At 39.6% G+C, this 23,420-nt stretch overlaps 1 protein-coding gene across 4 annotated transcripts in view; it reads right to left on the bottom strand.

Moving 5' to 3' along the window:
• The window catches only part of LOC136856823 (collagen alpha-1(III) chain), a 212,219-nt gene that overhangs the window by 113,295 nt on the left and 75,504 nt on the right, over positions 1-23,420 (bottom strand). The window contains exon 1 of one of the 4 annotated variants that reach the window (XM_068224978.1): positions 19,708-19,938. The exons of 2 other annotated variants lie outside the window; for them this stretch is intronic. In XM_068224978.1, coding sequence (XP_068081079.1) covers positions 19,708-19,728 — 21 coding nt within the window. In that variant the 5' untranslated portion in view covers positions 19,729-19,938. Of the gene's footprint in view, positions 1-19,707; positions 19,939-23,420 lie in introns of those variants that run through there. One more of the 4 variants, XM_068224979.1, reaches the window with a different exon arrangement.

Here is a 23,420-nt window from a genome sequence, read left to right as displayed (position 1 = left end):
AATTGCTCTAGTCTATACCAGAAGAGATAGGGCATTGTAAACACTAGGTCCTGCCAGCAAAGGAATAGACTGGCGGTAGAAGACGCGAACTCCGGCATCCAATGGAGGGTAGCGTCACTATGAATATTAAGCGGTGATTGGTTTGGAACTCGAAGTCAAGGCGGGTGAAATCCAGAAAGCGGGATAAATAAGAAGTGATAACTAGACTGTAGACACAGTGTTAGGGGTCTCGTCTTTCTTTCGGCGTTTCTTGTCTTGATCTTGAACTGTGTGATGTCTTGTGATAAGGTGAGTTAAGAGTAGATGTGAACTTAAGCTATCTTAAAGTGAAATTGAACCGAGAGAGGAGTGTCGTGACTGAACTTAGTTTACTGTAACATTGATTGGAGAACTGAGGTGAACTAAAAATTGAGTGTAATAGGATGAGTTTGGGTATTAGAAAGGCGATAGCACGTTGGCGATGGACAGAGTGAAAATGTGTGCGCCCGAGTACCGAAGTTTCGTAAATATAGAAACCAGGACTTAGTCGTGAACATTTCGAGAATGGTTTCTGCCGTGTCAACCACGTCGGGGTTCGAACCGTGGAACTGTGAACTGTGACTGTCTTAAAGTGACTTTGAGTAATTAAAGGCGTGAGAGAGGCTGAACAGAAACGTATATAAATAAAGTAGTAGGGCGTCCGCTAATGTAATTTTTCCATTTTGTCACTTTTTCAGATTCTTATCCGTTTTAGGTCAATTCTAGACCGTATCAGTGGTTTTTAGCTTTCGTGTCTGTCTGTTCCACAATCACTTCGAAGCGGCTGGATAGATATCAACCAAACTTCATATTCAGAGAATACTCATCCAGGAGCAGATTTAGATATGCATAAGATTTAAAAATCACGGAACAGACGGGGTTTTATAGGGAGATCCAACTAGTTATTTGATATTTTCTCTTTCACTATTGATTTTTTCTAAAATCTGTGGACTATATGTGAAACGTCCCTTCATTTTAAATAATTTTTGTTATGTACATAATTTCGCTTGCTCTTCAAATGACGGAGAAATTTTCTGCGGATTTCGTGCTCTGCGTTGAGTGACTGATACCCTCGCAGATCGATAACGAACCTGTCGGTTACCATGACAACGTCTCTGGCTGATTGCCAGCAGGGAAGTAACGTAATGCCATTTTCGTCATCATTCCTGTAAACTCGTGGTTGTTCGTTGGGTGGAAGGCGAGAGAGACGTCAAGTTGCCATTCTGCGGAGTATTTGAGGAATACCGTTGGAGGTTACAATAGTCTTCAAATTGTATTAAGGGTGGCTGTTAATATTTCAACAGTACCGTGGAGTGTGGCCAATTATGTCACACCGCAAGTTGTTTTCTGGCATTTGCTATAATTTTTTCTGTATTTCTCTTTTACCTCCGTTTTCTGCTTTAATTTCTTGCCTTTCTGCCTTGCCTCTTTACGCTTAAGTAATAACACTATAAGTCATCTTCTTATGTGATTGCTTAAGAATCCGTGCGCCTAAATTTCTCCTCTGTTACCGCTTTCTTAAATCTGTAACTAATATCATCACAACTGAGCGAGGGGCATACCATTTTTCCAATACATACACATGGTATTTACATATTTGTCCTATCCGGCTGTCCTCAGTTGTTATCCTATCTTCAGTTAGTGTACTTACCGAGCTCGATAGCTGCAGTCGCTTAAGTGCGGCCAGTACCCAGTATTCGGAAGATAGTGGGTTCGAACCCCACTGTCGGCAGCCCTGAAGATGGTTTTCCGTGGCTTCCCATTTTCACACCAGGCAAATGCTGGGGCTGTACCTTAATTAAGGCCGCGGCCGCTTCCTTCCTATTCCTAGGCCTTTCCTATCCCATCGTCGCCATAAGACCTATCTGTGTCGGTGCGACGTAAAACAAATAGCAAAAAGAAACGTTAGTGTACTTAACTGTATTACTTTCTTCCTTAATTTCTCTGTATGTATGCGAGTGCTAATCCCGAAACTTGGATTCTCTTTCCTGTGAGTAATACTATGCACTATTCCTTTCGTGCATATTTTCCTTCGCAGTGTATGATTTCGCCGATTAATTCGCAAAATGTACCGTTAACTACGTAGGTTGTGACAGTTTTGAGAGTTGGTGCCTCTTTCTATGACAGCTAAAAATCGAGCTACCTGTGGAAAGTCTTCGTTCAAAGTCTAAAAGCACCAGTCCACGCCTACGGCATCTGAGAATGCTTCTGAACGTGAGGCCGGTTTGAATGAGCTCAGATTTAAGACATTTGGGGAACGATGCTGATAGCAGGCCAGGTTGAGCTCACAGAGATAACGTCATTTAAAATCTAAGGCGTCTGGGGCTGCTTTTAATAATGTTGCTTTACGTTCCAAGGTTTCCGAAGATACTGAGGAGTTGAATATTTCGTGCCGCAAGAGCTCGTTTATGTACAGGTGGAACTACCGACACGAGCTTTGCAGATTTCCAGCTTCCCAAAAGCGACACCTCTTTACATACCATCGAACTGAGGCAGGATCAAACCCAATTCCTGTTTTAAAATTTGGGGCTCAGCATAAGAAAACAACTGTTAACATTTCTTTCACCCAGTGGAGAAGTTTTTCCAAAGCGATGGCCTATAGTTTTCCTGGGCTTAACAGTTTCCTGAAAGTCCTAATTTTTACACCCTCCCCTCCACTAATACAAGATGGCGGACACAATTTGTCAGAAAATTGAAATTTGTGTTTACGTATTTGTCCTATCCGGCTGTCCTCAGTAATCATTCTATCTTCGATTAATTGTCAATTTTATTATCTGTATTACTTTCTTCCTTAATTTCTCCGTATGTATGCGACTGCTAATCCCGAAACCTAGACACTTTCCTTTTAGAAAACATTCCAAGATGTTCATATGTGTAACCTTTTGGCCCCGAGAAATATCGAAGTATGGAGACAATTTTAATGACGGTGCAGACCTTCGCTTCGGGGTAATTGGTGGCTAAACAGTAAGTCGTATCACAAAACAGATAGCACAATCGCCGTTCAGTTTGGAGGGATCTACAACTTTGGTCATATGACATCTTGTTGTATCCAGATACCTTCTGCATTTCTCGATTATAATCAGATCTCCCCAACTCGATTGTGACTGGCATTAGGAAAAGGGGCCTGTTTTTATAATGAAAACTCCCCGTCTCGATTATGAATTTCAGTAGGTAAGTGAGCCTGCCGTTACAGTAGAAACTCTCGAACTCGATTGTGAATGGCAGTAGAAAATGTGGCCTCCCATTATAATCAAAACTCCCCAACGCGCATCTTACATTGGAAACAACGTATGAGGTCCTCCCCGTGGTGTTCTCGGATAATGTTTAGAGACATGCAATTTAATATAATCTTACACACTGCGTGTTCAGTAATTTACGTAGAAATCCGTATGCAATGTAGAATACCGTAGCGAAGCATGGGCACATATAATCTTGTGAGAAACCCAATAATAAGTAACTTTATGAGAGAAGCACGCCCAAAGCAAAGCCTGTAAAATAGATCCCTATTAACTAGATGGGTGATGTCTCGACCATGTCGTTTGTTATCAGGCAATGAAATCTGACTGTTTAAGGTGACTGAATATAATTGTGTTCGGGTCGCAGCTGTCTGATTCCTCAAGAGTGAAGACCGAGGCAGCAGGTGATGTCATGAAATGTACTGCGCCTAAATGAAGCAAGGACCCAGTTGTACAGAGTTATCATCAGACAGCAGCATGGCCAAGTAGACCGAAGGGGGTGTGATGCAGCCGGTGAAAGAATGAGTACCAAAGTCATGTAAATAATGTAGGGCTTGCGTAAATATCTAGTGGGGTATGCACACAATGTAAATGTTTTAATCATGTGATTGGATAGGACTTTCGAAATTAATGTTTTAAATAGTGGTTTAACGTTGCACTATCACAGATAGGATTTCGGTGACGATACGATAGGAAAGGGCCAGGACTGGAAAGGAAGCGGCCGTATTTTTAATGACGAGTTAGAACTCACGGTAGCTAGAAGAGAGACGGTAGGTGTCACGAGACGGATGCGCAGTAGACTGGCGTGGTCGTGATGTCACTGGACCGTCCCTACTAGGGCTCTCTAAAGACTAGGTGTGCTCGCCTGGCATTATGGTTCATTCTTGCACTACGTTGGTAAGGCAGTTGACCGCTTCAGCCTTGTATATCCATCTTTTTTACTGTTCTCCACACTAGAGAATAATGCTAAACTAACATACTGTAAAAATACTCATTCTCAGTATTACTTAAACGGTTAGTCAATATAAATATTAGTATATTTCGTACATGATTGTGTAATTTTTACTCGAGACGGTGATTGTAAAAGCAAGGCCGTTGATAATTTGCCTTTTAATAAACAAACAAACTAGGCATGTACTCTCAATGGAGAAATATTAGAAAAAATAGCTTACTAACAAATCGTTTTTTATTGTTATATTATTGATAAGTAGAATAGGCTGTTTGTGAGCTATGCGCCGCGGTACCCTCAAATAAAATGAGGGACACGGTGGTACTGATATAGGCTACAGTCATTCTTAAATCGTGGAATTTGATGTGGTAATTGGTCAGTATCGAATATAAATTGTTATAGAATATTTTGATACAATATATCAGTCGGTATTTCATGCTTGTGTGAAATTGATTCAGCGCTATTTTCAATGTTGTTGAAATAATAAGAAAAATATTCTTCGAACAAAAATAACGCTGAAATGTGATGTACAAAGACGAACACACACAAGTAATTGAGATTCTTTATTTCTTTCTTCTAAAATTTAGTCCATTTCCTTATTTCTTTCTTCCTTAATCTGTTTACCCTCCAGGGTTGGTTTTTCTCTCGGACTCAGCGAGGGATCCCACATCTACCGCCTCAAGGGTAGTGTCCTGGAGCGTGTGACATTGGGTCGTGGGGTACAACTGGGAAGGATGACCAGTACCTCGCCCGGGTGGCCTCACCTGCTATACTGAACAGGGCCTTGTGAGGGGATGGGGAGATTGGAAGGTATAGACAAGGAAGAGAGAAGAAAGTGGCCGTGGCCTTATGTTAGGTACCATGCCGGCATTTGCCCGGAGGAGAAGTGGGAAACCACGGAAAACCACTTCCAGGATGGCTGAGGTGGGAATCGAACCCACCTCTACTCAGTTGACTTTCCGAGGCTGAGTGGAACCCGTTCTAGCCCTCGAACCACTTTTCAAATTTCGTGGCAGAGCCGGGAATCGAACCCGAGCCACTGGGGGTGGCAGCTAATCGCACTAACTACTACAGCACAGAGGCGGACCCCTTTTCTTATTTACCATTATTTAAAAAGAGGCATTCTATGTGCAAAATAAACTTAATTTTTGGTGAGTGTTATGAATTTCATCAGCTTATGCAGTTATAATGAACATAGGATTTTAGTTTATTCAATCGAACATTCATGAAACAAATGTTATGAAATTACATTCGGGAAGAAAATAGGAATAGAGTAACTACTTCTACAGTATAGCCAAATCTTTCCTCCCAACCTGAAGTATTGCACTAATAATCAGTTACCAGTGTAGTGTAAGGGCAGTGACCCACGAGTTGTGAAGTTAGTTTTTACTCTTGGTTTTCAATAGTGCATTATTTGTTGTATTACCGTGCCACCAACGTTAAACAAATTATTTCTGTCATATGAAGTTAGTTTTGATAAATATTTTAACTGTGGTATTTGGACGTTGAACTCCTGTTGCCAGACTTTGGGGGTAGAACTGAATATTGAATGATCAATATGACTGAATTAAAGGGTGTAGTAGTGTGAGTGGGAGCTGGATGCAGTTTTAAGTTAGCAGTTGAAGTAGAAGGTGTAGCAGTGCAGTGGAGGCATAATGCAGACCAGAAGGGAATCTAAACAACGTGTATCCCGCAGTAGAGACATTACTACAATTAGGTGCAGAATGACCCACCATTATGTAATAAATATCCATCCAAATATAGCACTAGCCTATTCTGTTCCTGTACGCAGTGGTTAAAGCAATACGTTTAAAGTGACGAAGCGAGAGCTCGTAGGAGAAACTAGAGTCGATCACATGGCCCATTGCGCATGTATGAACCAAAATGGCGGCTAAGCATACCCATCTTATAGAGCCTTAGTCCCTCCCACTAGACTACGCATTGTTTGGCGCGCTAATATCAGTCTATATACTCCTTGGTGTCGGTGATTTCACTCAAGCAGTGAAGTTCGGTGCATTGCTGTTCGTCTGCGGTCTGCACATTTCTTCTTTAATTATCTAATTACTTTCGAGGCTTGTGAATCTTTTGAAAGTCGTGAACTTGTGCGTATAGTTCGTAAGTGAAGTTAAAATGTCGTGCTGTATGATTGCAGGCTGTACAAACCATCCCAACAACGCAAAGTATCGTAAGTTGTCATTTTATAGATTCGCAAAAGACTCACCTCTACACAAACAATGGGTATATTTTTAAAAAGAAGAGATGCTTTTAACTCTAAAATCGCACGTATATGCTCCAAACATTTTCTGCCCTCTGATAATGAAAGAGATTTATAATCTGAACTGTTAGGTCTTACCCCTAAGCGCTTGTTGAAAAAAAGGAACAGTTCCTTCCCAAAACATCCACATATTTTCTGCATCACTAGACACTTCAGAGAGAAATACACACGCCGAAAGGCGGGATTGTGAAAATGTTCTAGAATGGCTAATAAGCAAATCTGTAGAGAAATCAAGTGAGCTTGATGACATTTCTCAGGAAAGACAAATGAACGAACAGTTACACCAAAAGGAAAACAACTTGCCCTTGGAGTGTGAACTAGCTGGTATGATGGTCGAAAATGAAGAATTAAAAGAAAGAATAAAATTACTTACTGTAGATCTAAAAAGATCCCAAACCAAAATAGTAAAATTGGAGGCAATTTTAAAGAACTATGAGGAAATGTTTCCTAAATGTCAAAAACAATGCTTACTAAAGGGAAAGTGCACAAACTGGTCACCTGAAGATGTAGCCAAAGCAGTTGCAATTCGGTGTATCTCCAAAAAAGCTTTTACATATGATAGAGAAACTAAAATAACACTTTCCTAGTAAAAAAACAATAACACGGCGGTTGTCACAATTTTCAACTCCACCTGGGTTTTTGGATATCAGTTTTAACCTACAAAAGGGTTGAGCAAATATTATGAATGAAAATTTTAAAAGAGATGTATTGATGAGCTTTAACGAGATGAAAGTTTGTGATAGTACATATATCACACCCTCGCACTGTATTTAGAAGTGAGATATATTATTGTCAGTAATCGATTTATTATTATTATTATCATCACTATTTTAGTTGTACATTTTTTCATTAATATTTGTAAGCTGGGACGTCTCCATATATGGTATGAGTAATTTGTTTTGTACGACGGCTGGGAAAATCATTGCTATAATAACTCAAGAAATGCATATGACTCATGTGGGCATCACAGTATAATGATATGGACTTGTTGATGTAGTCGGAAAGTTCCGATGACTCATGTGAAACACCCTAGAGTCCGTTGATCTTGTGATCGCCTTGTGACACTGGAAGAGATTCGGGGCGTGGTCTTGATATGTGGATCTACTCATGATTAGCTAGCCAGGATGAATCTCGACGTACCTTTTTGAGAGGAAGGGCGAAGCCGAGCTCTATATATGGATGACACGATACGGCGTGGGACGACGATACTGTAGGGGAAGGAAGTAGTGCTGACACACACGAGACGGGAGTGAAAAAGGATATCCGGTACTGGAATGACACTGCTGCACTATACTGAACTGGACTTCAAACGCTCATGGAACGTAGTCTTTTACTGTTCGTGGAAAGTGGCTGACCTACAAACTGTGGAGTGCTTACGCCCTGGGTATTGTATCACTTTGTGGTGGGCTGGTATTATATGTTGGTGAAAGCTATCTCAGACTTTCCATAATTTATGTTCAGGAACGACAAGCGTGTGTTGCTCAAGTGAATATATCTTTAAAACAAGTGGTAGAGTCAGTGAACACAGTATATGAGGTACAGTATCTGTGTGATATAATAAGTGCCGATTATGAGAACCGGCAAGTCGTGTTGATACAGAGACGGTGAAGGGTACTTATCTACATACAGTATATGAACATTGTTCAACGGACTAACTACAAATGGTGGCTTAGTTCTCGCTTTCGTTTTCCCGCTGTTTTCATTGTTGTTGTTGCTGTAAATATGGAGTCTTCCAGCAATCTTGTGTGTGCATATTATATATATATATTGGTGTGTTGATGAGGTGCTCATGCACGGAGTTTATTGACAATATACAGTAGTTTGTTATTTTAGAACCAGTGGAGTTATTGATGAACCTGGGTGCAGTTCCCACCTATGTAGTCGTTTTCAGAGGGTTAGGTAAGGCCTGAAGCAGATGTACCAGTACGCAGCATTATGTACACGCCCTGAGAGATAAAAAATTATCATGCTCTATCAAAATTCGAGGGATCCATTTTGGTGAACTCTGGAGCCCACACTACGGACATTTCGTTGAATTATTGTTATTAATTTTATTCATTAATTTTATTTCAATTATTTTACTACGTTTTTGAGTAATTTTATTTATTCAGTTATTATTACGGTAACAGGAAAGTTACAAGTTAAATCTGATGTATGCTACTATAGGGAGCGTGCACGGTCGCTTTTAGCGCCTCTAGCGGAAGAAATCGGTAATATTTTGGTGATCTTGTCTTGAGCGGTCAGTCCAGGCTGTGTAACTGTGGTTGTGAAATTGTGGCAGTAGTAGTGCATCAAATTGCCTAAATCAAATAGAAACTGTTGTGCAGTGAACTGCCACAACACATAAAGAAACACGCATGGAAAAGGAATTACATTTCACACATTTCCTGGTCGTCCATAGGAATCGGGCAGATGCGGGAACTGGATTTCGGCTGTGTGAAGGATAAAGTAAGTACAGTAGGCTACCTTATTTCATTTGTGACGTAAATCACACGTTTCAAACATATCAGGTATGCCAAGTCAAGAACACTTTCATTTAAGTATACTTTAAAATAGTACATTTCATTTCAATTACCGGTATGCATTGCAGCAGGTTCGTATGTTTACATTCATGTCCTTCCGTGTGCACGTGTCTTGACTACGCCGAATAATAATAATAATAATAATAATAATAATAATAATAATAATAATAATAATAATAATAATAATAATAAATGTTTTCCTGCATTTCAGTGCAGATGGAACTCCATCGGAACCCACCAAATGCTCCGTCATTTGCAGTGAACATTTTGTTGGAGGAAAGGGAGCTATAAGAAGAAATCGAAAAGAGAATGTGACGTATCCCGGTTTTAAGAGCGAGTAAACTAATGAAATGCTCAAGCATACATCCGTCTTCTAATCAGGAAACTCATGAATTTATTGTTAAAGATGTCTGTGTGAAAAACTACGTAAGTCGGTGCAAGCAGCATTTGAGATTGAAGGAATTCACTTGTGTTTCTAGTGGAAATGATGTAGGCACACAGTGCTACTCAAGCACAGTACCTTCAAGTATTTCGGAAAAGGTGGATAAAAGTTGCGGTCCCAACACCCCCCTGGACATATGCAGAGAATTTCATGGATACCAGTGAGGCACAGTTGAAGGATTTATCAAGTGTTTCATTTGAAACATTCAGTTTTTACTTTCTTTATTTGTTTCTAAAGTGTCTATAAATATAAGTAATAACGATGTTTGTTTACTCTTTTTAAAGAAAATGACATTGGGTATAACCTTTGCTGCCTTGGCAGTCATTTGGTGTACATCGGACTACTGCTGCGCGAATATTTTTTACTGCTCTCGGAGTAGTCAAGAAACTCACTTCTAATTTTTTTTCTGGCCTAGCAAACTATCCGTGCAAAATAATTAGCTATTTTTTTTTGCTATTTTGCTTAACGTCGCACCGACACAGATATGTCTTATGGCGACGATGGGATAGGAAAGGTCAAGGAAGTGGAAGGAAGCGGCCGTGGCCTTAATTAAGGTACAGCTCCGGCATTTGCCTGGTGTGAAAATGGGAAACCACGGAAAACCACCTTCAGGGCTGCCGACAGTGGGGCTCGAACCCACTATTTCCCGGTTACTCGATACTGGCCGCACCTAAGCGACTGCAGCTATCGAGCTCGGTAAAATACTTTGGCTCGCACTTTTAAAACATATTATCCTGACGCACGAGTTATAATGGATTGCACAGAAATAAAATCAAAAATGCCAGCAAGAATAGATGAGAGATGTTACATGTATTCTTCGTACAAATCATGTTATACATTTAAATTATTATTACCTGTGGCCCCAAACGGAACTATTGTTTTTGTTTCCCCTTGTTATGGTGGAAGAACTAGTGATACTTTTATTGTTAATAATTCGGGCTTCCTAAATCTTTTGAGTGAAGGGGACGTTATATTAGCCGACAAGGGATTCCCAGGTTTTAAAACACAGTCACCTCATTCTTTACTTGTTATGCCACCTTTTCTTCACAATGGGAAATTTACAGAAGGTGAAGTGTTACAAACTCAGAGTGTAGCAAGTGTGCGAATTCGTGTTGAAAGATGCATACAGAGGGTAAAAATTTTCAAAATCTTGAAAAATATTCCGTATACCAGCGACATTGTTTAAGTAGCTTGTATGCTAGCGAATTTCTTGCCACCAATAATAAAGAACATAACCCACTTTATAAATCTATCTTATCAGAATTTGACGTGTTATCTACTTATTCCAACTGAATTCCTGTTTATTTGCTTACCGGATGCTGCCTGTCAATAGCTTGTCAGAAGCACAGTCAATTTTGCCGGAAATCCCACTCGCGAAATTTGAGTTTTCACAGATTCATAGATATGAGTGTCCATGACGTTTAGAAGAGGGGGACCTCATGGAATCTTCTATTATGAAGACCAAGAACTTAAGTCCGTAAAGCATTTTAAATACTTGGGTGTAATTTTTCAAACCCAAGGTAATGTTTTCACCCTCCATCTCATAGACCGTCTAAATGCATCTATGAAAGCAATATCTGACATTAAGCACCTGAGAAACTTGTCTTTAGAAACGGCCATAAAACTCTTTCATCTAAAAATCAGCCCTATAGCAACATATGGCTTGGAAAACATTTGGGAACATTTGAGTATGAAACAGTTAGATAAAATCGAGAAGTTGAAGGCAATCTACTTGAAACGGGCTCTGTGCCTCTCCAAATATTCTCCTTCCCGGCTCGTGTATGAGATATCCAGAGAGGGATTTTATGTGGAAGAGCTAAGGTTACAGTTGTTACTTCCAGCAACAACACCCTATATACATCTGCTTCGAGACCTACGATCGAAGAAGGCTGACATCTGGGAAGATTTCTACTCTACCGATGCCATGCTAAATCGCGAGTGGGTTCAAGGTGGATATGAACTGCGACACCTGCTGACAAGGTTCTCCGTTCATGGGTTCCATTATAAACTGTGTAATATAAAGCGTTATCATGAACCAGGTTTGAACTGTGTATGTTTAAGATGTGGTGCACACTGTACTAGGTACCATGTTTTAAATAGTAAACAGCGATCAGAATCACTGGTGAAATTTTGCAACGAAGACTAATGTTTTATATAGTAATTCTTTGCACATTGTGCGCGTTAAATAAATTATTAGATATGAGGTAGTTACAATATTGTTATTAATTTCGCCTTGTGACAACAATATCAGGTTTAAATTTATTTTTGCATGTACAGCATTACAACTTCCATAGCATTACTTCATATTTATCTTGACGACGAGATGCAACGATATTTTTTGCCGTAACTAACTAACTAACTAACTACAGTATGAAGCAAGTCTTCCAGCGGAACGCACTCTCACCGTATTACTTCTCGGAACTCCGCCAGAGCGCTCTGTTACTAGTACCGTGCACCAAGGTCTGTCTAAGGAGGTCTGGTCACGCTACCACAATCCTTTGCGGTGGCGGCCATATTGGGTCTCAAATATCGTTGTTACGTTGGCGCGCCCGATGTAATGATGTGAGTTATTACTTGTATTTTGAAGGAAAACGGGATACTACGCCGCACCAAGTTGTCAAAATAAGACAACTGACGGAATTAGAGTGTTTCGCTTCCCGAGAGATAAGCAAAGGAGAGCTCAGTGGGTACAAAACTGTAGGCGTGACAAATGGCAACCTACAGATAATTGCTTCTTGTGCGAGGTTAGTGAAATACATTCGTATTATTCCTGAATAACAGTATGTTTATATGAAGATGTTTTATATATATATAGGTTTTATTATGTTTTTGTTTTTTTGCTAGTGGCTTTACGTCGCACCGACACAGATAGGTCTTATGGCGACGATGGGAGAGGAAAGGCCTAGGAGTTGGAAGGAAGCGGCCATGGCCTTAATTAAAGTACAGCCCCAGCATTTGCCTGGTGTGAAAATGGGAAACCACGGAAAACCATCTTCAGGGCTGCCGACAGTGGGGTTCGAACCCACTATCTCCCGGATGCAAGCTCACAGCCGCGCGCCTCTAACCGCACGGCCAACTCGTCCGGTGTATTTTCTTCTAGCATCATTTTGAAGAATCGCAATTTGAATTAAAGAGGGCAGATGGACGGAAACTACTCGAGTGGAATTCCATCCCAACAATTTTCAAAGTCCCTAATCCACCTAAGTCTTTGACAAATAATAGGAAACCTCCCAAAGAAAGAGAATTGTCTTTCAAAACAAGCAAGACAAGTAACAGGAAATGTGTAATACTAGTATTGATGTTTATGAAAATTTCCTTTTCATGTGTCCGGCTTCATGGCTAAATGGTTAGTGTGCTGGCCTTTGGTCACAGGGGTCCCAGGTTCGATTCTCGGCAGGTTCAGGAATTTTAACCATAATTGGTCAATTTCGCTGGCACGGGAGCTGGGTGTATTTGTCGTCTTCATCCTCATTTCATCCTCATCACGACGCGCAGGTCGCCTACGGGAGTCAGATCAAAAGACCTGCACCTGGCGAGCCGAACTTGTCCTCAGACGCTCCTGTCACTAAAAGCCAAACGCCATTTCATTCCATTCCTTTTCGTGTAAACTACAGACTATCATTCTAACCCTACATGCAACGTAGAAATGCTTCACAGATATTTGAAATGCTTGTTCCTGTTCAGTTACCAATTATAATCACAACAAACAATAGGCCTATCACTTCAAATCAACAATTTATGTCCAGCTGGCGATCATTACAACAATTGTATTGATAACAGCAGTCTTATACTGTAGTGTAGTTATTATTTACAGCTAAATTTCATTCATCTTAAATGCTCTATAGAGTACATTATATGGCTCGACAAATACTTAAAGATCACAACACTCGCCTCACTCGCACTAAGCAACTAATGTAATTTAATGTACCGTAGCCTAACATAATATCCTAATGTAATCCTTAAAATAGTCTAACCTAGGTTAACTCAACTTAATAGTGACTGAATTTCTATTTCTTATGAATTCGTGTCTACCAATGGCTTTAATTTTCTTAACCATTATTATTATTATTATTATTATTATTATTATTATTATTATTATTATTATTATTATTATTATCATTATTATTATTATTATTATTATTATTATTATTATTATTATTATTATTATTATTATATGGTCGCCAACTCACGCTTACTGGTTAGGCGAGCCTAACGCCCCTTTCAGTCGCCTCTTATGACAGGCAGGGGATACCGTGGTTGTTGTTCTATTGCCCCCACCCACGGGGGAAATCTATTTTGGGTTGTGACTACGAGGCCCTTAGCTGAGTCTTGACATTGCTTTCACTATTCTAGCCCATCCGACCTCCCCTGGTCAACAGTTGTTCTTTCCGACCTCGACGGCATTAGCGCATTCGAGGCCTAGGAAGTTTTTCATTTCCACGCACTTCGTGACCTTCATCTTTCTTTTGCCGATACCTTCATTTTTCGAAGTTGTGGTCCCCTTCCATTTGTTTTCTTATGATTAGTGTTTATAGAGGGTGGTTGTCCAGTTGTACTTCCTCTTAAAACAATAATCACCACCACCATTTTGTACTATATAGCTGCATGGGTTATCAATAAACTAGTTAAGAGTAGCTAAGAACATCACTCTTGCTGTTTACGTGCAGAATATTTTTGCCTTAGAACCGACAGAAATACCACACGAATGGATAACAACAGTTACCATACATAATTTAATGCACTCAACTCAAGAGGCATTCATAGTTTGTCAACATACTGGGGTAACCTTTTAGAAACGCAGTATCGGAAATTACTCTCTTAATAAAGAAAACGCTGAAGGTAATTTATTACAACCGTCGTTTAGTACTTTAAATACAGTACTTCAAGTTCAGTATTTCATGTACCGGTAATCATAATATGACACAGTTGCTGCACAGATTTCTATGTTTCTGTCAATAAGATTACGTATTTGACAGATCATATTAATAAGAAACACAGTAAGACCAGGTTGTAAGGAAATAAAAGAGAAGAACATGAGCTTTTCTGTTGATTCTTGTTTCTCAAAAAAAAGAAAAAAAAATAGAATTTCAGGCTCTGTTAATTATCTTCCTATTCAAACAGCTGTGAACGTATTCATATCATTTAAGTGTTATACAATTACATATACATGGCCAGGAGATGCCCAATTAAATTCTTTATCAAAATGGGTTGGTATTTTGTTTTTATTTCAATGTACGGTACCGAAATCCTCTAAATTCGAATACATTGGCCTTTGGTTACGCTCGCTTAAAGACCCAATATGGCGGCTCCATAAGTAGCATTCGTGACTTGACCTCCCTAGACAGACCTTGCCGTGCACGCTCCCTATAGTGTCGAAGATGTATTTAGAGGGCCTCATGTAAATGTGCAGGTTATTATAGTAAGAAGTCTAACTGGTAAATGGAAACAGCCATTTTACTGCCAGTTCGACCAGACCATCACTAGTGATTTATTTGATGAAACGTAAAACTTGTTGAGGAAATGGGATTTCGCCTAAGGGCTTTTGTGTGTGATATGGGTGGTTCCAACCGAAAGTTAAGCATCGACCTGGTAATAAGTCCAGAGAATTCTTCCATAAAAATCCATGTACCGATGAACGTGTGTTTTGTGACGTTCCTAACATCCTTAAGTTAATAAGAAACCATCTGTTAGCCCAAGGATACACGCTTGCATCGGGAAAAACGGTTGCAAAAGACATCTTTGTAGACTTAGTACAGTACCAGAAAATTGCGGACTTGAAATTCACTCACAAAATAACCGAACAACATTTGCTAGTAACTGGTAGTGAACAACAAAAGGTAAGAAAAGCTGCTGAACGTCTCTCTGGCACTGTGGCTAAGGCTATATCGTATATTTCTCCTGGGAATGAGCATGTAGTACGGTATGTTGAAACTGTTAATGATGGATTTGATGTTCTTGATAACAGAATTCCTCCTTGTCCAACAAACAAGTTCATAAGTGCTTATGGAACAAGTTTAGAAAAACAGGATGTTATCCTGAATAAAATGTTCAACCTGTTTTCATCAGCAAGAGTTATTGGAAAGACTGACTTACTACCTTTTCAAATAGGCTGTGTGGTTTCCATCCGTAGTTTGCAGGGATTATTTCGAAACCTGGAATATGAAGGATATTAATATCTACTAGCATCGAAATATAATCGAGATGTTTTAGAGTCATATTTTTTCTATGATCAGGGGCTTAGGTCGGTTTTATGACCATCCTCTGCCCACAGCAGTTATCCAGAGAATAAAATCCCTATTACTGAGCAAAAGTGCATATGACATAATTAAAACTCCAAACTGCAACAGGGAAGAGTGTGAAACATTAACTGTAGATGTCCTCGACCGGGTAGACTGTGCTGTTATTAATGACACTATAGAATAAGTCGAAAATTGAAATTTTTGATTCAGAGTATGAAGACTTTAACTATATAGTTGACTCATTTATAGATCAGTTTACTGAGCAGCACAATCTCGAAGATTGATTACATAATGAAAATAAGGACTTATTGAATATGTTGGCGGGGTATATTGCATGCCGAGTTACGAAAAAAGGAATCGGCACGAGCTTCATCTACGGAGGAAAAACTGGAAAATGTGTTAATGTTAGGAACTCTGACTGGATCTCGGCTTTGTCTAGAGTAGGCCTAATGAATCCATCTCCCCATTGGTAGGACACTGTTTGCGAACTAGAAAGAGATTTTCAAAGGTTCCACGGAAATGGTCTGAGGAAGTGCCCAAGAGTAATGAAGGAACTGATAGATATAATCAGACCTAAGTATAGTGAAATCGACGACTTCTCTGTTACGTGTTTTGTGAGAACTTGTTCCTTTATTAGAATTAAAGAACTGAATAAAAAGAGAGCACTCTAGAGGTCAGTGAATGAAAGCTGGGCTACGGAAAAGCATACTGATGCTGCACGGAAAAAATCGAAGAAGATGAACAGGCCTTAATTAAGAGTAAAGTTATTTTTGTTATGTAGAGATATTATTATTATTATTATTATTATTATTATTGTCATACATTTTGTTAGTAATGAAAAAGCAGTAAGTTAGTATAGTACTTACTGTTTTCACGAAAAGAAACAACATGCAGTATTTAATCTTGTGTATTATTTTATTTAGACTTTTTCGGTTAATATAATTTCTTGATTGTTAAGTTTTGATATATCTAATCTGTACGTGTATAGGGTACTACTTACTTTAAATTCTTTCAAGTAATTGAGAACTGTAAATACTAAAATTTCCGGTATATAGGAACATTCAAAAGTGATTTTTAAACTATTCTGGCTTTTAAAGTAGGTCTGCAGTATTTACGAAAGCACACAAACAAAATAATAAAATTAATAGTTTTATGCAATATCTTATTGGTTTTCGTGTGAAAATATTATAGTACAACGAAAACGTAATTGTGATAAGGAAGATAAGCGGGGCGCTCGGCACACTGATTTGTAGTAAGTTATAGCGCCTGGCAGACTAGAGTCCGCTGACGTCACACGCTCCTGGCCGGCTGCGCGTGTCACCTACCGTCTCTCTCTAGCTACCGTGTTAGAACTCACCATTTTCGGAATGCCAGCTTACGGCTACATGGCACGTACCACGCAGTCAACTGGCTCGGTTGAAAAGTTATATACCTACGGTTTCGGATTCCACGTACAACTGGAGATCCCGTGGCTATGATCATGATATCAACGGTAAGGTAAAACTGTAAGTTCCCTCACTTGTTTTCTATTAGCAGCTTCTACAGCGTGTGAAAAACAAAGTACTGGTCAACCCTTGATCCCGGTTAATGCATCTGGAAAAATCCAAAAATCAACAATTTTCATCCTTTCACCTTAGAATTTGGAACATTTTATGTTAGTATCAATATATAGAGATACATGCATTTATTTCTGATTCTCCCATTTGGAGGTTGCCAAAAAGACAAAGCTTACATAAAAAGTTGATTGACAACTACAAAGGTCGTATAAAATACGTCTATAAATGACTGGTATACCATACTATAGCCTACGTATTAATAAAAATCGCATCTGTCAATAATTTTGAAATCCACGAGGAACTCCTTATAAGAAAAATATATAGCTAAGAGTATAAATGATTTCTTACTATTGTTAACGAGCCTTTCAGGGCTGCTAGCCCAATGTCCTTAATAAATTGTATATCTAAATAAAATATCTTACAATTTTTTTGAAATGGGTGAGTAATGCTGTCTCTTGCTCCTATCATCAATCCTAAAACTTCCATGGAGTCAAATTGATATTTCTCTGCGTAATATGGAATTGTAGGTTCTAATGTAGCACATTTCTCCTTGTGTTCATCATATGGTTGAGTGGGTGCTGACTCGGTTCTAATTGTGGGGTCTATTATGAACTCTTTGACTTGAGCCCGGTGATATAGTTATCATGTCAATCCAGCGGCTTGACACAGCCTGATATAATCCATGTACCTTCCTCTTAGGTCTTCAGCAATCATAGATCTTATACGATGATGTCGTGAATTCCGCTAGGTTACTTACTTCCTTAAACTGTTGTGGAGCATAGGGCCGAGACAAGGTTTCGCCATCTGGTTCTGTGATGTGCCATGTCCCTATGTATACCCTAGCTGCTCACTCTCTATCTCTACTGACCTCCTCCATGTCATCTTCCTCTCCTCCTCTGCCCCTGGGGATTCCACTCGAGAGCTTGTTTTGCTATGTTGTCATCAGCTCTACGCAGTGTATGGCTAATCCACTGCCACTTTATTTTCTTAATCTGCTGTTCAATCGGTAATTGGCGCGTTCTCTTCCACAGGTCCTCACTTCTGGCCAGTATATCCCTAAGATGTTTTAAAGACATTTTTTCACAAATGTCTGCATCTTCCGTGTCAAAGATTTGGTCACTTTCCAGGTTTCACATGCATAAAGCAGTACAGACTTAACATTGCTATTGAAGATGCAGTTTTGTTCTCATATTGAGTTATTTAGACTTCCATATGGGACAGAGTGTTGCGAACGCACACTTAGCTTTGTTCAAACTGCTGGTCACATCTTCGTCTGCTCCTCCGTTCAGCGTTACAATGCTTCCTCTTCCTAGATAGCAAAAACTATTCACTCTCTCTAGGCCTATAACATTAAGCATAGCTCAAATGAAACGGTACAATGAATTAAGAGAGCAAGGACCGCCTTGAAGATAAAATATCAATTCACCAGAACCGACCCAGGAAAATCAATCACAGATCAAAAACAAACAAACACCAGGTATTAAAATAGAAGGATCAGTAAACAGGCTAAATTAAAAATCACATGGACCGAAAAATAATTAGCAAATTATCCATGCATCAAACTCAGCAATCCATTCATCCATACGCTGAGTATCAACAACCACCAATTCCCAGAAAAACAAAATCAATCAGCGTCCCCACGCGAAAAAAATCAAGGTCAGGGAACAATGAAATAATTACGCCATAAAGCAAAATGGAGGGGGGACACAAGAATGTAAGATAAATTAAACACGAGATACACTCCACTAGAAACACGATAAATCCCCACGTAATTACAAGTTTTAAAGAAAATATCACCCTTTTGAAATGCTATAGTTATAATATACGTATGTAGAATGACAATGTTTTAATAGGTAGGATGTCCCAAAAGATTTGAGAATATATTTGAATTATGTAACTTTTTATATTAGATACCAAAAAAGGTTATGTAACCATAATTTAAGAAAATGAAAGGTTTTTTAAACATCCTAGAGAAATTAAAATTTTATCCAATGAAATAATAAAAAAATTTAACTTAAAAAACAAATGGTGATTTACACAGCACATGAGGTCAACACGAGGCAAATTACGGAATCAAAATAATGATAATAATCAACAAATTTACAGCGGGGAGGAAGAAAATAAAAAACCCAAAGATATGAGGGCAAGGAATACCAAATCCAAAAACTTACACCAGTAAAATAATTAAAAAACCGAAGCACCAAACGACATAATACAAGAAACCACAAATAAACAACTGAAATGATAATAAGAGAGAAAAGGCAAAATTTAGACAAGAGGAATAAATTGCCAATCACAGGCCTCAACAAAGCACGAGTCATTTAAAGTCAACAAAATGGCGCTCCAATGGCGTTACAGAGAGAGGACTCAAAATCAAAATATCTCACCACACATACCGAAAAAATAATTTAAATGACGCATAATAAGGAAAAAATTACATGACAAAAAATATTAAATGCACGGTACTTACAAGAGTGGTGAGGTATTCCATAGTAACTTACCGATGTGGACCCATGCACTGAGAAAATCACCGAATCTAATTAATAAAATTAATATTAAGAAACTACATGTTTAACAAAAGGAGAATACTGAAAATAATCCCTCATTGGGATAACTGTGTCGGTCTCATCCGACACCAATCAAAGTTGGTATAATTTTTACTCCCGGGCGAAGAGCTACTGCCAAGCACGTCTGTTCTCCTTGCCAGCCAGTAACGGACAGTCCACGCGTCAAGCAAGCTCACCCCAGAACCTCAGAAGCCAAGGTCAATCTAGGAAGGTCTGGTCACTCTACCACAATCCTTTGCGATGGCGGCCATATTGGATCTTACAGTTACCATATCAGCTGAACCGTTTTATTTTATGACTTTATTTCTTTTGGAACCATGTATTTATCAGCAAGTTATTCCTCAAGCACAAGTCAAGTAGAAGTTCTCCTTCCGTGTTCCTTGTCCCATATCTGAAAGGCCCCGAAATCCCTTATATCCAGTTGTATTTACTCCTACCTGGGTATTACAGTAACCCATTAGTATTTACTAGGTTCTCCTCACTTATACTAACTTCTAGCTGTTGGAGGAAGGAAGTTTTTATTCTTCATTGCAGCCTTGCTGAGGGGCATAGACCTGCACAATCTATTCTGGTGGTAGTGGTAGTGATTATTGTTTTAGGAGTAAGTACAACTGCGTAACTATCCCCTATTAACTCTAATCAGAGAGAAAAAAGTGAAAGGATCCAACCACTGATCTCTGTTACATGGATCGCTGGTGGCAGCTCTCCGCTGCAGGAGAAAGTACGCCAAGTTGAGCGCGCGGTCCGCCATGTTGGCGTACCCATCCTAGAGCTCTCCTTATGGGGAAGCAAAGATAATATAGTCAATTTTAAATCGTAATTAATGGCGCATTGGAATAATTAAAAATATAGAGCCATGTTCACTCAAAGCATAAGGACATTGGGATCATTGACACGTCATTCCGAGGTCAGAAAATCTCCGGGATAGCAATAAAAATGAGTGTATAATAACGGCCGAAGAAAATTACTACTGCCTGAAAATGACGTGAAACTAAGGGTGTAACAATGAACGGGTGGGAAAATGTGATCAAAACACACTCGCCACTTGCAAGCCCATGACACTGAATAGAGTAAATTAAGGTTATGGTTTTATGACTTCCTTCCACTTCATAAATTGTTGCCCTAAATAACTATTACAAACCTCTTTAATGAAATTCAGCTAGCAAAGCAATATTGATGGTCATCATCATAAACATGTAACACCCCTTAAAAGAGCCCCAAATACCACAAATATTATAATGGGATAGCCTAAAACACTCACCACACTTTCCCTTCTCCCACCACTCCAGTGTCTGAAACCCATAATTATTACTGATGTAAATAAGGTCTAAAACTCCTTCAGACTTCATTTTCTAAGATTATTATAACATCACGTCAATTATTTCATCAAAACCGTCAGATTAATGATGACAAATAAATGAAAAGAAAAAAAAAAGGTAAATCTTTACTTGCAGTAAATGTTCAGGAAAATTGAAAACAGTTGGCTGTGCATCACTTCTAAGGTATACAGTTTGTCCAGTTCTATCAAAACAGTCTTCCTCAGAGTGGTCCGACCAGAGAACAGCTGTTTTAGAAGGCTCCCAATTCTCCCGCCTGATACTCCTAATCCATGATCTTAGGAGTTCGGGTCACCGGAAAGGTAATCTACAAAAATTAATTGCCATTTTGCTCCCAGAATATGCGAAATGAGATACAATAAACCTAAAACTCAAAACATTATCCTAGGAAGATTATTATGTACAGTATAAAAGTCACCGTCCGCCTCCGTGGTGTAGTGGTTAGTGTGATTATCTGCGAACCCCGGAGGCCCGGGTTCGGTTCCCAGCTCTGCCACGAAATTTGAAAACTGGTACGAGGGCTGGAACGGGGTCCACTCAGCCTTGGGAGGTCAACTCAGTAGAGGTGGGCTCGATTCCCTCCTCAGCCAACCTGGAAGTGGTTTTCCGTTGTTTCCCACTTTTCCAGGCAAATACCGGGATGGTACCTAACTTAAAGCAACGGCCGCTTCCTTCCCTCTTCCAATGTTCCCATCCCCCGCAAGTCCTCTGTTCAGCATAGCAGGTGAGGCCGCCTGGCGGAGATACTGGTCATCCTCCCCAGTTGTATACCCGACCCAGAGTCTGAAGCTCCAGGACACTGCCCTTGAGGCGATAGAGGTGAGATCCCTTGCCGAGTCCGAGGGAGAAACCGATCCTGCAGGGTAAACACATAAAGAAGAAGAAGAAGATAAAACGCACCGATGAAATGATTTCTCCTTCTGCTGATCGGTTCTGTTTGTATATCCATAAGCTGAATACCGAGGCATGTTAATACCCCGTACTCTTTATTCAGATTTCACATAAACACATACACATTGAAATAGAATCTTGTAATTTACAGGCATACTACAAGACAACGAACCTAAATTCGTAAAGTACACTACTATTTCCTTCGCAATAACACAGCACAGAACACCCGTGGAACTACAATCTAGAGGCCTGGCGTCCCTGAACTAAGCATAAACAAAGCAAGCGCGCTCCTCGTGGTCTACTGCACCATGCGCTCGCTGCCATCTTACTACGCCAGTCATCTTCTATACGGCTTACTGCTACTCAAGCTACCAGCCATCCATGTATAGAAATCAGTGGATCCAACGCACTGGAATGAAGGTAAACAAAAATAGATAGCCAATTAGTTTTTAAGATTTTTACGATCTCATGGCTGATGATGGCCTAATATCAATAGGCCGAAACCAGTATCATGATTAAAATAAATTGAAGTACTAATTTTGTATTGTGTTGATTAAGTGGATTACCTCATTTGTCTACAATAATTGAAAGAGTAGCATTATAATTTTTTTTCCAAATTTTGGGCTGGGAAAATTTGGGAGAAAGGAGACGAGCTACTCAACTAAGTGGTACGTTCTGAGCTGATGGGGAGATGGTGTGGAATGACATTAGTAGACGTTTAAGTTTGAGTAGTGTTTTTAAAAGTGGGAAAGATCACAATATGAAGATAAAGTTGGAATTCAAGAGGACGAATTGGGGTGAATATTCGTTTATAAGAAGAGCAGTTAGAATTTCCAAATTCTTTGCAGTCATTTAAGAAAAGTCTAAGTAAACCAGATAGGGAATCTGTCACCTGGGCGACTGCCCTGAATGCAGATCAGTGGTGATTGATTGATTGATTGATTGATTGATTGATTGATTGATTGAGAACAAGAGTTGACCAAGGGAGGTCGGATAGGATAGATGAAAGTGAGGAGTCTGACAGAAGTAGGTGGAAGCAGTGTTAGGACTCAGCTAAGAGCCCCGTGGTCGCCAACCCACGCTCCTGAGGACTCTTTCAGTCGCCTCGTATGACAGGCAGGGGATAGCGTGGGTGTTATTCTACTGCCCCCACCCACAGGGGGAAATATATTCTGGGTTGTGACCACGAGGCCCTTAGCTGAGTCTTGACATTGCTTTCACTTACTTGTGTCAGGCTCTCACTTTTTCTATCCCATCCAACCTCCCCTGGTCAACAGTTGTTCTTTTCCGACAGCGACGGCATTAGCGCATTCGAGGCCTATGAAGTTTTTCATTTCCGCGCACTCTTGGACCCCTTCCATTTGTTTTCTTCTGATTAGTGTTAATAT

This window comes from Anabrus simplex, chromosome 1 (assembly GCF_040414725.1).
Source record: "Anabrus simplex isolate iqAnaSimp1 chromosome 1, ASM4041472v1, whole genome shotgun sequence".
Lineage (NCBI taxonomy): Eukaryota > Metazoa > Arthropoda > Insecta > Orthoptera > Tettigoniidae > Anabrus > Anabrus simplex.
This window is presented reverse-complemented; position numbering and strand designations above follow the sequence as displayed.